General features: G+C 38.7%; 2 protein-coding genes across 8 annotated transcripts in view; one reads left to right on the top strand and one right to left on the bottom strand.

Moving 5' to 3' along the window:
* Window positions 1–4,468, top strand: part of DNAH7 (dynein axonemal heavy chain 7) — a 243,777-nt gene extending 239,309 nt beyond the window's left edge. The window contains exons 63-64 of the mRNA XM_060105782.1: window positions 1,971–2,074; window positions 4,262–4,468. Coding sequence (XP_059961765.1) covers window positions 1,971–2,074; window positions 4,262–4,468 — 311 coding nt within the window. The remainder of the gene's footprint in view (window positions 1–1,970; window positions 2,075–4,261) is intronic.
* A 211-nt stretch (window positions 4,469–4,679) lies between these two features.
* Window positions 4,680–14,485, bottom strand: part of SLC39A10 (solute carrier family 39 member 10) — a 65,830-nt gene continuing 56,024 nt past the window's right edge. For all 7 annotated transcript variants that reach the window (XM_060106851.1, XM_060106852.1, XM_060106850.1 and 4 more), the window contains 2 exons: window positions 13,798–13,988; window positions 4,680–7,451 (listed from right to left, as the gene is read on the bottom strand). In XM_060106851.1, the coding sequence (XP_059962834.1) occupies window positions 7,293–7,451; window positions 13,798–13,988 (350 nt within the window). In that variant the 3' untranslated portion in view covers window positions 4,680–7,292. The remainder of the gene's footprint in view (window positions 7,452–13,797; window positions 13,989–14,485) is intronic.

Consider the following 14,485-nt stretch of genomic DNA (forward strand, 5'->3'; position numbering starts at 1 on the left):
GTTGTGTATTTTGGGGTCATGAGAAAAGCTACTCACTCTTAAAGTGACTTTTAAAGTGGCCACAATGCCATTGTAAATCTACCTAGTGTTAGCGTCATACATTCTAGATGTGTTTGCCTAAGATTCATCTTATCTGAACTACTGGGCACTACAGGGTGACTCAGAGTCATCAACAGGGAGAGCACTACAAAGCAGTAAGGGGACAGGAAGGAGTGAATGAGAGGGCCTGGGGATGCTGTGGTCACCACCCTGTGCTGACCATGGCTCACAGAGGCAAAGGTGTGACTCACAGAGCAGGAGCACCTGTGAAACAGGACCCAGTTAGTATCTCCTGTCATTTTGTATTTTGTGTTTTCCAAAAGGCCCTTATTGACCATGAGAAACAAAAACGTATTTGATTGTCCCCATCACATTTCTTATAAAATTGTTGTTAGGTTGGAGGGAACTTTTATCCCTATTGCCACTTTTCTTATATGTTGAAATGACATGTAAGGAATAGATCATCCTATTGCTTAGTCAGAGATTTACTGGGCTGTGCTTACAAGTGAGCAAGGCCAGGGTATTAAATGGCTCTCTGGGACCTGTCTGTAGGGTCTCCTCTACTTTCTCTGTTCCCATCTATTATTGTGACTGGCCAGTGGGCTTAGATCTGGCTGGAGACGTTAGCATGTAGGATGTGCTTGCAGACCTCTCTTGCTCCTGCAGGCAGGTCCACCCCCCACCTGGCCCCAGGCTCAAGATGCATTTTGTAATTCAGCTTTACTAGAGTAATACTTGGGAAGTTATTGGACAAGTGCTTTGCCAGTAGTTGACATTTTATTCCAACCATGCTTTCCGTCAGTTAAAACCTGGAGAGAAGGAAAGGTTAAGTCTTCCCTTAACATCCATCACTGGGCTATCCCCATGTGGCCTTTTAAATTTATAACCAAAATTAAATAAAACTTAAAATTCAATCCCTCAGTCCCACCAGCCATGTTTTAGGTGTTTAATAGCTAAATATGCCTACCATATTGGAAAGCACAGATATAAAATATTTCCATCACTGGAGAAAGTCCTATTGGACAGCCCTGCCAAGTAGATTTTTATATCCTACTTTTACAGAGCGCTTTCACCAGTATAGCTGATTTGATTCTAACTCTACAGGGTAGACAAAGCAGGCATTGTTTTACAAATATTTTCCAGTTGTCCTCTGGATAAAAAACAGGTCTAAAGTTAAATGAATTGTTCAAGGTCACACAGTACATTAAGAGACAGAACCTAAGTCTTCCTAAGTTCCTCATTGCTTTTCTTCATATCTGTGCAACAATTACAATGAATATTTTCATGTGCAGATACCCATTTTCAATTCATGAGGCTTTTACATAAGTGGATAGCCAGGGCATGTGATCCAGGTTTCAAGGATTCCTTAATTTGCGTTCTTCAGGTGTTCGTGTATGACATTGCATTCTGGAGGGAGTTCATCCATGTGTTCTTGCATACAGATTGAGGCGTGGCCTTGGATTGAGAATAGATTCTAAAAGGGGAGGAGAAATTTAACTCTCAGGACATTAGACATCAGCAGAAGGGTATTCTGTTCACATGCTGCCTAGAAGCCACTGGATCCCTACAATTACATTAAGACCTCTTCTTGTAGATTTTGTGGACTCTAACAACATTATACTCATTGGTCAGTTAAAATATAAACCTGATAGCGTTTGCCCAGAGAACTTCACGTAGACTAATTTAAAATTCCTTTCCTCTTTTTGTCTTCCACATCTCATTTCACTGAATTAATTGACTAGGCAAAGTATAGCTATTCTTGAAGTAAGAATGGTAACACAAACTTAGAACATTGCCTTCATTTTAGAGCAGGCCTTCATTTGCTGACCTAGTATCACCTGCACAGCATTCACTGGCAGGAATTCCAGCTTCAGAACTCAATCAATATGCATATGTAAAGTCTTGTATTAACCTGCTTCTTTTATATTTAGGTGTTTTCATTCATGGACTATTTCTGGATGGAGCTTCCTGGAATAGAAAGATCAAGAAACTTGCAGAATCACATCCCAAAATTCTTTATGATACAGTGCCTGTGGTTAGTATTTTCTAATGATATATACATGGGAGGCTATTTTATACACAGACATACACATATACAGTCAACTCTTGTTATTCACAGTAGTTGTGTTCTATAAGCTTGCTTCCAACATTGAATTAGCGAATACTGAACTCCTAGGCAAAATATAAGGTTAAGTTTCTGTGATCCTGTGGTCACATTTTTGTTACTTGATCAATATATAACCTTGTTTTATTTGTGTTTCTGTTTAAAGATACCTTACTTAATATAAACTGTTGATTCATTAACACTGAACTCATGGACTGTAACTCATGCCTGAACAAAGCTTGTATTGTTTTCTCTATAAGGCATATCTCAGCCTTCTTGCATTTAGGAACACTAGACAGCACCTCAGTACTACACTTAGGGGCCTTTTTTTTTTTTGCGGTTCGCGGGCCTCTCACCGCTGTGGGCCCTCCCGCCACGGAGCACAGGCCCAGAGGCCACAGCCCATGGGCCCAGCTGCTCCGCAGCATGCAGGACCCTCCCAAACCGGGGCACGAACCCACGTCCCCCGCATCGGCAGGCGGACTCCCAACTACTGCACCACCAGGGAAGCCCTAGGGGCCATTTTAAACAGCAAAATCACCAACAAAAAACACAAAAATGCAAAAACCTTGGCATTAAATAAACCGTCAAAAGGATACTTGTTTATAATTATGAGAATTGAAACAAGAAGGCAGAATGTCACCAGCTTCAATATCAGTTGGGAACATGGTTGCTGGTGACTCATTTTTTGCTGCTCTGAGAGTGCCTGTGAATGACTATGAAAGTGCAGAATATTGACATTAGGATTAGGACTAAATTTTAGTGATAGGCAAATTTGCAAATACAGAATCCAGGAATAATGAGGATTGACTGTATACATATATCCACATCCACACACATACATATGTTTATGATTTTTTTTCTTACGTATACCTTGACCTAAATATGTGAAACTTGCAGATTAAAAGATTATATGAAAACCATACACATAAAACAATTTTTTTCTAGGCACCCGTCTTCAGCATGGGCATACTAAACTATATAAATACTAAGTTTCTGTTACTTCAAAGAAAATTTCAAATATGGGACCCAAATTGAAAGTCACAAGGGCAAATGTTTGCAATTTCAGAAGCTGATTTGGATCAATTTTTTTCTTTCATATGGAAACTTAAGTTTGCGGTGAATAGAAGGATTTTATAAGTGGATAATTCTCCCAAAAAAGGAAGTCACTTAGTAAGAAAAATTCTCATTAAAAAAAATCCACTTAGTTGAAATACGTCCAACTTGAGTGTTGCAAGTCCTTGTATTTAATATCTGAAAAACTGCTTTATGGATCCCCACAGTTATGTGGGAGAGAGACTAGCACCCTTATTAATTAGCTCCTTCATACAATTTGTGCTTAAACCTGAGAAACCAGAAAAAGGGCTCCAAACAGTGGGGCTGTCAAGACTTATCACCTCAAGTATTGCTATTATTACTACTGGAGAAAGGAATTCGAGTTTTAAAAACATTGTTTCACCTTTCTGATGACAGTTTGTTCTTTACTCTTATATTCAGAGATCAACTTGCCTTAAAATCTTATTGAGATTGGTGAGGTTCAACTATGCTTAACATTCTAGGAACTTGGCTGACTCTCTAAGAATAATGTCGTTGTAGTGTAGTTATAAAGGCAACTATGTTTTAAACAGCACAATATATATAATAGGCCCTTTAAAATAGCCACGTAACATGGGGAGGAGATCTAGTTCTATAATCACTGATAAAAATCCTTTCAGAATATTTTGGGATTGGCCTTTAATAAAGCAACATGATTTTGAGTATCAGTGGTGGCAGATAAACAAACCTTTGAAAGTATACCTGATTTTATTATTATTGTAAGCACCAAAGGTCATCCTCAGGTAGGTATGGTAGGGAGATGATGAATAAATAATGGGTAGTATCCTTTTTCAGAGAGTAGGTGGAAATGACTCTTTTCTCATTAGCTTCGTATATACTGGCTCTGAAGATAGCTCTAAAAGAATGTTTTGAGCAATGGCAGAACTGCTGACAAAAATAAAATCGATTTAGCCCATAGAAATCTGCAGACATAACTAAAACTTTAGGCCAACGATTCCATATTAGGTTCAAATATATGTAAATATAACAGCCTTGACTTAAATTTTGTCTACTTTCTTCTAGATGTGGCTAAAGCCTTGTAAGAGGGTAGATATACCAGAACGACCAAGTTATACTGCCCCATTGTATAAGACAAGTGAGCGGAGAGGAACGTTGTCCACCACTGGCCATTCTACAAATTTTGTGATTGCCATGACTCTTCCCTCTGACCAACCCAAGGAGCACTGGATCGGACGGGGTGTAGCACTGTTATGTCAACTTAATTCATAATCAGAAGGTGTCATTCCCCTGTTCCTATTTCTTGTTAGATGGTTGAGTAGAAATTATATTTTGCTTTTTAAAGAAAGAAGTTATTTGGTTTAAATCAATTTAGTTATACTTAATTATAAATTCATTTATGTGCAAATGCAGGCTATATTTAAAATGATTCATACTTCAGTGTGAGGAATCTAACATAAAGACTAGACAAAACACACTGGTATATTTGCTCTTTTTGAATAACTTTATTTTGGGAGCGTTCCATAAGCATTAGGAACATACATAAAATGACACACCACTGTTGACAATGAAAAAAACAGCATTTGATCATTTCCAGCTTTAAAAATTTTAAAAAAATGAGTCAGTTACAACAACAAAAAAAGTTTAGATATTTTAGCAAGTATCACCTTGCAGGACTATAATCACATTTAAGCCACTGACTTACTTACTGTTAATGGGATAAATTCACACTGCATCTACTTACTATAGGATTTCTAAGCATAATCACAGCTGATTGAATGCAATGTGATATACACCAAAATTCATATGGATGTCACACAGTGACAGCATTGTACAAGTAACATTAATGACCTCCAACAAACACATGTTAAATTAGACTGGTCAAGCTAAATGGAATGTTGGAGCCGAAGATAAATGTAGTGGAATTCAGATTGTCTAGTAAGACTTGAAACTATACATTAGGATGATGTAAAAACTAAATACTGGTGGAACCCTAAACAAAATACTAGCAGCAACTGTTACAGCCCTCTTAAAAGTTTAAAGAAATCTAGCAAATAAAGATAATAGCAGTTTTGAGAGGATATAAAACTTTTATATACTTCAGCATAACCTATTTGCTTTAAACCAGGCATTTCTTTTTAAGTCTGGGAGTATATTCCAGCTGTTGCTTTTCATAAAAGTTTTAAAAATAAGCAGATTTAATGCTGGAATGCAGAATCCTCCTTGGGCGTAAAAACTCCAAAATGAACTATAAATATATCTTGGTTCAGAAAGCAAGATATTTGAATCATTTCAAGTTGGCAGTACTAAATAAAATATCAGCACCTTTTAGCTAGGTTGCTTGAGGGGCCAAGCAATGAGATGAAGACTGTCCTAATTCAGTGCCCAATGCTGAAAGTAATCTATGTATAAAACTCCTACTTGTTTCAGGAGGCCATGGAGAAAGCCAGAAATAATTTTTCGAATTCAGGCATAAATTAAGGAAATAACATCTAATAAGCTCCCTTGCTTACAGCATAAAGAAGAAACACTGGCAATACTCTTAATACCTGAATGCATGTGCTGCTTTCAGTTTTGTTTTTTGTTTTAAAGTTCATGGAGTAAGAGGACAGGAACTGGGGAAAGGAGGAGGACTAAATGAATACATTTCAAATGGAATGGAAGGAGTTTGGCTCTTAAATATCTGAACAATAAGATTTTTAAAGCAGCCACACAGGTAGCCAAGCAGAGTAAAACAAAGCTGCCTGCATGTAGTTCAAATACAGTTTACCTGGCATAAATGAAGACCATGTGGCACACAGAGAGCTACATGCATATGATTAACACTACAAATTATTAGGTCAAAATTCAGGATAAACATGGCTTGCACTTCTCACAAATCATTCACAATTTATGGCAGGAGAAGAGGGTACCTAAAAAAAAGAGACTAATCCCTATCAGGCACCAACAGCATATCTTGGCACGAAATGATCATGTGATTTCAGCTGAGTTACTGAACTTAAATGCATCTTCCAAGTTACCTGGTACCGTGACAGCCATAGCATCAATGGAGATCATGCTCATATCCGTTTTGACACTCCACGTACAGATCACGGACACGGTAAGCTGGCCTCCTTACAACGTTACCTCCAGCCAGAGCACGTGCTCTAGGTTCCAATGCCAAACTGGTAGAGCACTGCGTACATTTAAAACTTAAATTTCCCAAATAACTAAAGGAAATCTGAATATTTAGACCATGTTTGGGTTCTTCATTTCGCTGAGGGTTACAATTTTAAGGAAAAGACATTTAAGGAAAAAACATTTTACCACATGCTCCAACCCCTTACCCCCACCAAAAAACCCAAGACAAAAACAAGTTAAAAAAAAAGAAAACCCAAACACCAAGTATAATATTAATACAAAGAACCATTATGAATCTTTCATTAAACTGAAGCTCACACAAATGTACAATCACAAATTTCAGTAGTTTAGGCTGCAAGTTTAAATCCTATGCAAATATATACAAAAATAGTAACTCTAGATTCAAGAATAAGGGCTTTTCCCAATGCTAAATCCATATTCTAATGCAGCCTGAGCTTTCTTCTAGGTGCTATAGTCTACTTTCTGCAGATTCAAAGCTGTGTCAAGTTGATCCCTATTACCACATGTATATATGGAGCTGAATTAAAGGACATTACAATTCATTTTTACCACAAAGAAAAGTCTGCCCAAAGTCCATTTAAAATATTTTTAAAGTTTAAGTGACTTTTTTTGGTTCAATTTCTATTTCTGCATAGCCACAGAAGTTTCTACTAATAAAGAGACTACTTTAGTGTTTTATATGATTATTTTTTTAAAAAGTCTTAATCAAACCTATATCAACATCGGTTCACGGAGTCCCGTTTTCTCCTTTATCATAAGCTTTGTATTTCTAAAAGACCCCTTCATGCAGGGAAAACAGTACTGAGCACCGGTCTTTGTGGTCAGGCTCAAATCTATGAACTTGTAAGTAGTGCAAGCCACTGACTTTTCTTTGAGCAATGTGCTTACAGTACAAGGAACAGATGCAAAGCTGCATGGTAACATTCTTGTAATCAGCAGTGACTGCTGGGAATGGTCAAAACTGGAGGTCAAACACAATTTTGTCTTCATAGAGGGCAATTACCAGCATGATGGCAAATCCAAACAGCAATCCTAAATTCTGAAGAATGAATTGCCCCACTGGACAGAAGCCATGTTCTTCATTGTCACCATCACCATGCAACATTTCTGGAAGCTAAAAAATATTTTAAAAATATTTTAAAGCAATTTTGTATAATATTTTGCTCATTTTTTTTACATTTTCCTACTTAAGAAAACTAGTGACTAAAGCACAACTACTAATAACTATTTTATTGAAACAATGTTAACCATAACATATTTTAGTCAAACACTAAGAAATTTTATGCTCTAGTTGTATACTAAGTAAACACTATATCTGTACCCTCCTCATCCCCCAACAAACGCATATATGTATTAGTCACTTTTTTAAAGTTACTGTCCACTGACATTTATTTTAAAGTATAAGACAAGTTACTGTTGCAAATAAGACTTTCAGAAAAGAACACAATTCCCACATTTACTGATGTGTCTTAAGCTCACTGAGAAAGTAAGGTTCCTTTGGGGGATATTTCATTCAAAATTGTATCATTTCTTCACCCTTTCCCATCTAAAATTCTCATTTCCAACTGCACATTTCATCAACGGTACACATTAACAGACAATTCCAAAATTGGTATCTCTGTGCCCTTAAAAGCCATTATTTTCCTTCCGACAACAGACACAGAAAATAGTATATCAAGGCTACACAGCAGAACTACTACCAAGTTAAGCACACTGCCTTCACCGTGTACTCTATTCTCATAAGTGATAAAATTTAAAAAATTTTAAAGTTTCCAATATCTTTAAAGGCACAGTGCATTGAAAAGTACAGCTCAACTTCTACAGTACAAGCATATATTACATTTAGAAATAATCCAGGGACCTCCCTGGTGATGCAGTGGTTAAGAATCTGCCTGCCAATGCAGGGGACACGGGTTTGAGCCCTCGTCTGGGAAGATCCCACATGCTGCAGAGCAACTAAGCCCGTGTGCCACAACTACTGAGCCTGCGCTCTAGAGCCCGCTAGCTACAATTACTGAGCCAGCATGCCACAACAAGTGAAGCCCGCAGGCCTAGGGCCTGTGCTCCTCAACAAAGAGAAGCCACCACAATGAAAAGCCTGCATGTACACTGCAACGAATAATAGCCCCCGCTCGCTGCAACTAGAGAAAACCCGCATGCAACGAAGACCCAATCCAGCCGAAAATAACTAAATAAAATTTATTTAAAAAAAAAAAGACATAGTTCAGGGACTTCCCTGGTGGCGCAGTGGTTAAGAATCCTCCTACCAATGCAGGGGACACGGGTTCGATCCCTGATCCAGGAAGATCCCACATGCCGTGGAACAACTAAGCCTGTGCGCTACAACTACTGAGCCTGCGCTCTAGAGCCCGTGAGCCACAACTACTGAAGCCCTCCTGCTGCAACTACTGAAGCCCACGTGCCTAGAGCCCATGCTCTGCAACAAGAGAAGCCACTGCAATGAGAAGCCCGTGCACCGCAATGAAGAGTAGCCCCCACTTGCCACAACCAGAGAAAGCCCACGCACAGCAATGAAGACCCAACACAGCCAAAAAATAAATTAAAATAAATAAATAAATCCATAGTTCACAAAGTATAAAACTTAAATTTTTAACGTGTCTAAGCAAATGAGATTTGCTGAAGATGGAATGTATGTGATTATAAGCATAAATTCGTCCCACCCAAACCTAATCAAAATTTCAAAAGAACTATTTCCAATTTTCACGTTCACTTTTCTGTTTTTTTTCAAGTTTGCAGTGAATATTTACAGAAAGATGACATTGATATGCTGCTATTTGACACTAAGCTTTACTCCAAACAATATCTTGGTGCTTTGGGGTTTAGGGAGGAGAAATGTAGCGTTAAGTACATAATGCCTGCCTAGGAAGAAATGCCATTAATCATTATTAAATAATGAGTACAATTAATCCAACTACCATGCTCTGACAGTGCTACAGTATATTTAACAATCACCTGAGGGTCCTATTTAAGCAGTACTTCATGCTGGTCATCTATTCTGTTTAGAAGTCTATGGCAGTAGTGTACGCTAATGGGTTACTGTTCTTATCCAGCAGAATTAAGTAGTTGTGACAGAGACCATTACAAATGTCAAAGCTGAATAATTGTGACAGAGACTATATGGTCCACAAGCTTAAATATTTACTATCTGTCCCTTGCCAACCCCTGGATTAAGACTAAAACTGGCAAGTTCCTACCTATGGTTTTAGTAAGAAGACTATTCTATTACGTTTTTCCCCAAGTTTTTATTGTTACAAAAACTTTCAGTTCTAACTTTCCTTAATATTTAAGCATAAACATTGTATGTTTCACAGAAATATCCCCTCTAGATATGTGCACATACCAGCAAGAAGAGGCACCACAGTGCCTCCCGCACATTCAATTCTATCCTGAATGCCAACACCAATATTGTCTGTCATAACCACAGCTAAGAGCCAGCCAGTACCTACCTCTATGACCACAGTTGTTAATGTGCAACAATGCTCCAGATTGGTTGATTAACAGGTGCTATCCAAAGCCCCCTAAAAACCAGATGCTTCCAACTGGGTATCCTAAAGGTACTAAAACTTCTGGTACTGTTGCTATCTTACTGAATGACTATACATCAATAAAAACTTCCCCCTTATAGCCAAAGTGGTCTTTCTAAAATAAAAAGGAGATAATGTCATTGTTGCTTAAACCTTTTAATGGTCCCCCAAAATTTACAAGATAAGCTTTAATCTTTTTAGCATGGCATGTTGTGTGACTCATGATCCAATCACCAACTACCTAATTAATGACAACGTAGATATATTATCTATTTCCTAAATGAACCCTAAAATATATGTGGATAGTTTGTCCCTGTCTTCTAGAATATTTAGGTGTTTCCAATTGTGACATTATAACTACTCTGCAAAGAACATTTTCATATGGTTTTATTTTTATTTATTTGCTTGCTTGTTTTATTAGCAGTAATCATTTTACTTTATTTCCTCAGAATACAGTCCCAGGAGTAGACTCACTGGTCAAAGAATGATGCTATTTATTATTCTGCTTTCTTATATGCCCTTTCCTCTTGCTTCCGATAAACTTTTTTACCTTCTTTAAGACTTGGCTCAAATTTCCTATTCCAGAAAAACTTCCCTAATTTTATTACCTAATTTTTTAGCCAGCCTCCCTCTGTAGTTCCACAAACACGTTGCACCACTCTATCATAACACGTATCCAAAGAATTATAATTAATGGATGCTTTTCTTCTTCATTAGAATATAAATCCTTACTGTAACGACTCTCTGGTTCTTTTTACACTTTTAGCTCTCTAATATAAGAATTAGCTCATTCATTCTTCATTCAACTAATTATGAACTACATCTCCAGCAGTAAATGAAACATGACAAAAACGCCTGCCTTCCCAGAACTGATATCATAGTGGGACACACAATGAGCTCAATAAATAAAATGTTTAATGTGTTATTAGTAGATTGAGATACAAGTGCAAAAGAAAAAAAGTAAAGTAGGAATAGAGAATGTAAAATGTTGGTGTAGAGACTGAAATTTTAGATAGGATGCCTCAAGAAGTGAGGGAGCTAGCCAGGAGAACGTCTGCGAGGTATCAGCAGGAACCAGGGCCTGAGGCACAGTGTGCCTCGTAGAGGAGCGGGAGAGGAGGTGAGGTAAGCTTAGGAAAGTTAGGGATGGAAAGGGAGAAGAAATGCTCAGGAGGATTAAAAACCTCGAAGGTCAAAAGAAGAACTTTGTGCTTCTACTCTGAATGAGATGGAAAACCACTGAGGGATCTGAAGCTCACAAGTGACATGATCTAATCTTACAAGGATCACACACACAAAAATCTCCCAAGGTGTGTTGTAGATATAGAGTGTGGTGGACAGGGCAAGGGCAGAAGCAGGGAGAACAGTTAGAAAGAGAAAGATGATGGTGGCTGGAATGAGAGTGGAGGGAGGTGATGAGGAGATGGAGCCCTCAGCAGATGTGGGAAGGACAGAAAGAGGGGAGTCAAAGAATGATACTCAGGGTTTTGATCTGAGCAACCAGAAGAATAAAGTTATCATTAATAGATGTGGGATTCTATAGGTGGTGCTGGTGCAAGGAGCAGGGTTGGCAAATATCAAGAGCTAGTTTCTGAACATATTAAGTTGGCAACACCTTTTAGATATTCAGGTAAGCAGGAAGACAGGCTAATCGGGAGTTAAGGAAAAGGCCTGGGCTAAAGATGTGAACTTAGGAATTATCAGCCAATAAATATTTAAAGCCATGAGACTAGATAAGATTACTTAGAGGCCTTTCACCAACATTCAGAGGTAAGGGAAGAGAAGAAGATCCAGCAAAAGACTAAGAAAGCTAGAAAGGTGGGAAGCCAGGAAATGGTGGTGGTACAGAAGCCAACGGACCAGGAGGCATTCCAAAGAGAAGAGAATGATCAACAGCCAAATGCTGCTGTTAGGACAAGTGAAATGAAGATGGGCAGGGTAAGTGACCAGTGGACTGAGCGATAATGTCGTGGTCAATGGCAGATCTGACAAAGTAACATGGCAGAGCAGTCAGGGGGAAAACCTGATGAGCTAGACTCATGAGAGAAGAGAATTAAAAAACAAGAAAGGGTGATTTGCTATATAACAGGGAAGGAGAGTAATAAATAGGGTGGTAGCTAAAAGTGAAACTGGATTTTAAAAAGATCCTTTTCCCCTACCGTTTTAAGATGAGAAAAGTAACGGGGTTTATACGATGACAGAAATGATCCAGCAGAGAGGGAAAAACAAATGATGCAGGAAAAAGAGGGGGAAATTTAAGGGAGTTAGAGAGGGGATAGATAAGGTCTAGGGAACAGTTTGAAGGAGCTGGCTCTAGCTAGGAACATAAACATTTCTTCATAGTAAAAAGAACGACATTAAACAGGCATCGATACAGGGAAATGAGTAGAAATGGTGATGAGAGTTGGTTGGAACTGGTCTTGGTGGCTTCGGTGTTCTACATGAAAATAGGAAGCAAGGTCATCAGCTGAGCGTGAGGACAATAAATGAGGTATTAGAGGCCTAAGGAGAGAGGGGGAAAATGGCTGCCTCTAGGTACAAAATATAAATAATTTTTATTTTTTCTTATTTTCTAAACTTTCTATAATAAATAGTCATTAAAAATTTAGGTTATATAATTTGATATGAGACTATCTAACAGATCCCACCAGAAAGAAAAGTGAATATCTAGTTAAAAACAGAAAGTAACCAAATTGTTAGTTCTGCAAACGCACTGCCTAACATATTTAGGATATTAAAGTAAAATTAAACTAATTGGGCTTGGGCTTCCCTGGTGGCGCAGTGGTTGAGAATCCGCCTGCCGATGCAGGAGACACGCGTTCGTGCCCCGGTCTGGGAAGATCGCACATGCCGCGGAGCGGCTGGGCCCGTGAGCCATGGCCGAGCCTGCGCATCTGGAGCCTGTGCTCCACAACGGGAGAGGCCACAACAGTGAGAGGCCCGCGTACCGCAAAAAAAAAAAAATAAATAAAAATAAAAATAAAAGGGCTTCCCTGGTGGCGCAGTGGTTGGGGTCCGCCTGCTGATGCAGGGGGCGCGGGTTCGTGCTCTGGTCCCGGAGGATCCCACATGCCGCGGTGCGGCTGGGCCCGTGAGCCATGGCCGCTGAGCCTGCGCATCCGGAGCCTGTGCTCTGCAATGGGAGAGGCCACAACAGTGAGAGGCCCAAGTACCGCAAAAAACAAAACAAAACAAAACAAAAAACTAATTGGGCTTCCCTGGTGGCGCAGTGGTTGGGGGTCCGCCTGCCGATGCAGGGGGCGCGGGTTCGTGCCCCGGTCCGGGAGGATCCCGCGTGCTGCGGAGCAGCTGGGCCCATGAGCCGTGGCCGCTGGGCCTGAGCGTCCGGAGCCTGTGCTCCGTGGTGGGAGAGGCCACAACAGTGAGAGGCCCACATACCGCAAAAAAAAAAAAATAATAAAAAATAAAACTAATTGTTAGTGTTTAGATTTATTAACTTTAAACTGAAGTTAGAAATAAGGGAAATTACATAAATCCCTTGGAATATACACCATTTCCTGCAGAAGACTGGCTTACCTAAGAGGTATAGTATTTCCTTCTTGTTTGCTATAAAGCAAGCTCAAAGAATTACTTTGTTAACAACAAAAAAACATTTCCACCCCAATATTACAAAACCTTCAAAGTAGTATAATAATTCTGTAATTTTATCTTTAAATACTACTGATGATTACTTTGAGTAGTAATATTACTTGTTCAAAAACCTTCAGGAGAACTGGTTTCCAAAGAAGGAATCCTCCTACTTAAATGTCTTTTCTTTATTAAAGATATCACGTCTTTAAGATGGGTTATATTTATTAGTCTTTCAAACTACATCCAGATTTCTTCCATTTTTGGAAATTGCATTCTATTTACATATTTAGTGTAACAACAAAAATATAAAATAAGCTGTCTTACCATATCCACCAAGGCTACGTAGAGGAACATGCCTGCAGTGATGGCAAAGATCCAAAGTGTGATGTTATTGGCATACTGACCAACAGCTGTGCCTATGAGCATGCCTATGTAAGCCATCATGGCAGAGAGGAGGTTGTATACAATTGCTTGCTTTACAGTCATGCCTGCTTTAAGAAGAACTGCAAAATCACCTGCAGTTAAGACATAATGTGAGTTTTAAAACCACAGGATTTTACACACAAATTCAGGAAAACTCTAATAAAATACAAAATTAAGAATGACATAAAAAAGATATACCTTTATAATGAAATTTCACTTTTTACTTAAACCTTAATACATGCAAAAACTTGGGTGAATCTCAAAGGCATGATGCTGAAAGATAGTCTGAAAGGTTATACATGATTCCATTTATATGATATTCTCAAAAAGATAAACCTATAGTGATGGAGAACACTCAGTGGTCACCAAGGGGCAAGGATAGAAAAGGGATGTGACTATAAAGGGATCGCGTGAGGGGGTTTGTTGAGGTGATGGAACTGTTACCCTTGATGGTGGCAGCGCTGACACAAATCTATATACATGTTAAAGTTCAAAGAACTGTACATCAAAAAGCAAGGTCAATCTTACTGGATAATGTAAAATGAAAACTGAAAAACACAAGAAAAAAGAGAACTTCACCACTGCTCTT

This window comes from Mesoplodon densirostris, chromosome 8 (assembly GCF_025265405.1).
Source record: "Mesoplodon densirostris isolate mMesDen1 chromosome 8, mMesDen1 primary haplotype, whole genome shotgun sequence".
In the NCBI taxonomy this organism is placed as follows: domain Eukaryota; kingdom Metazoa; phylum Chordata; class Mammalia; order Artiodactyla; family Ziphiidae; genus Mesoplodon; species Mesoplodon densirostris.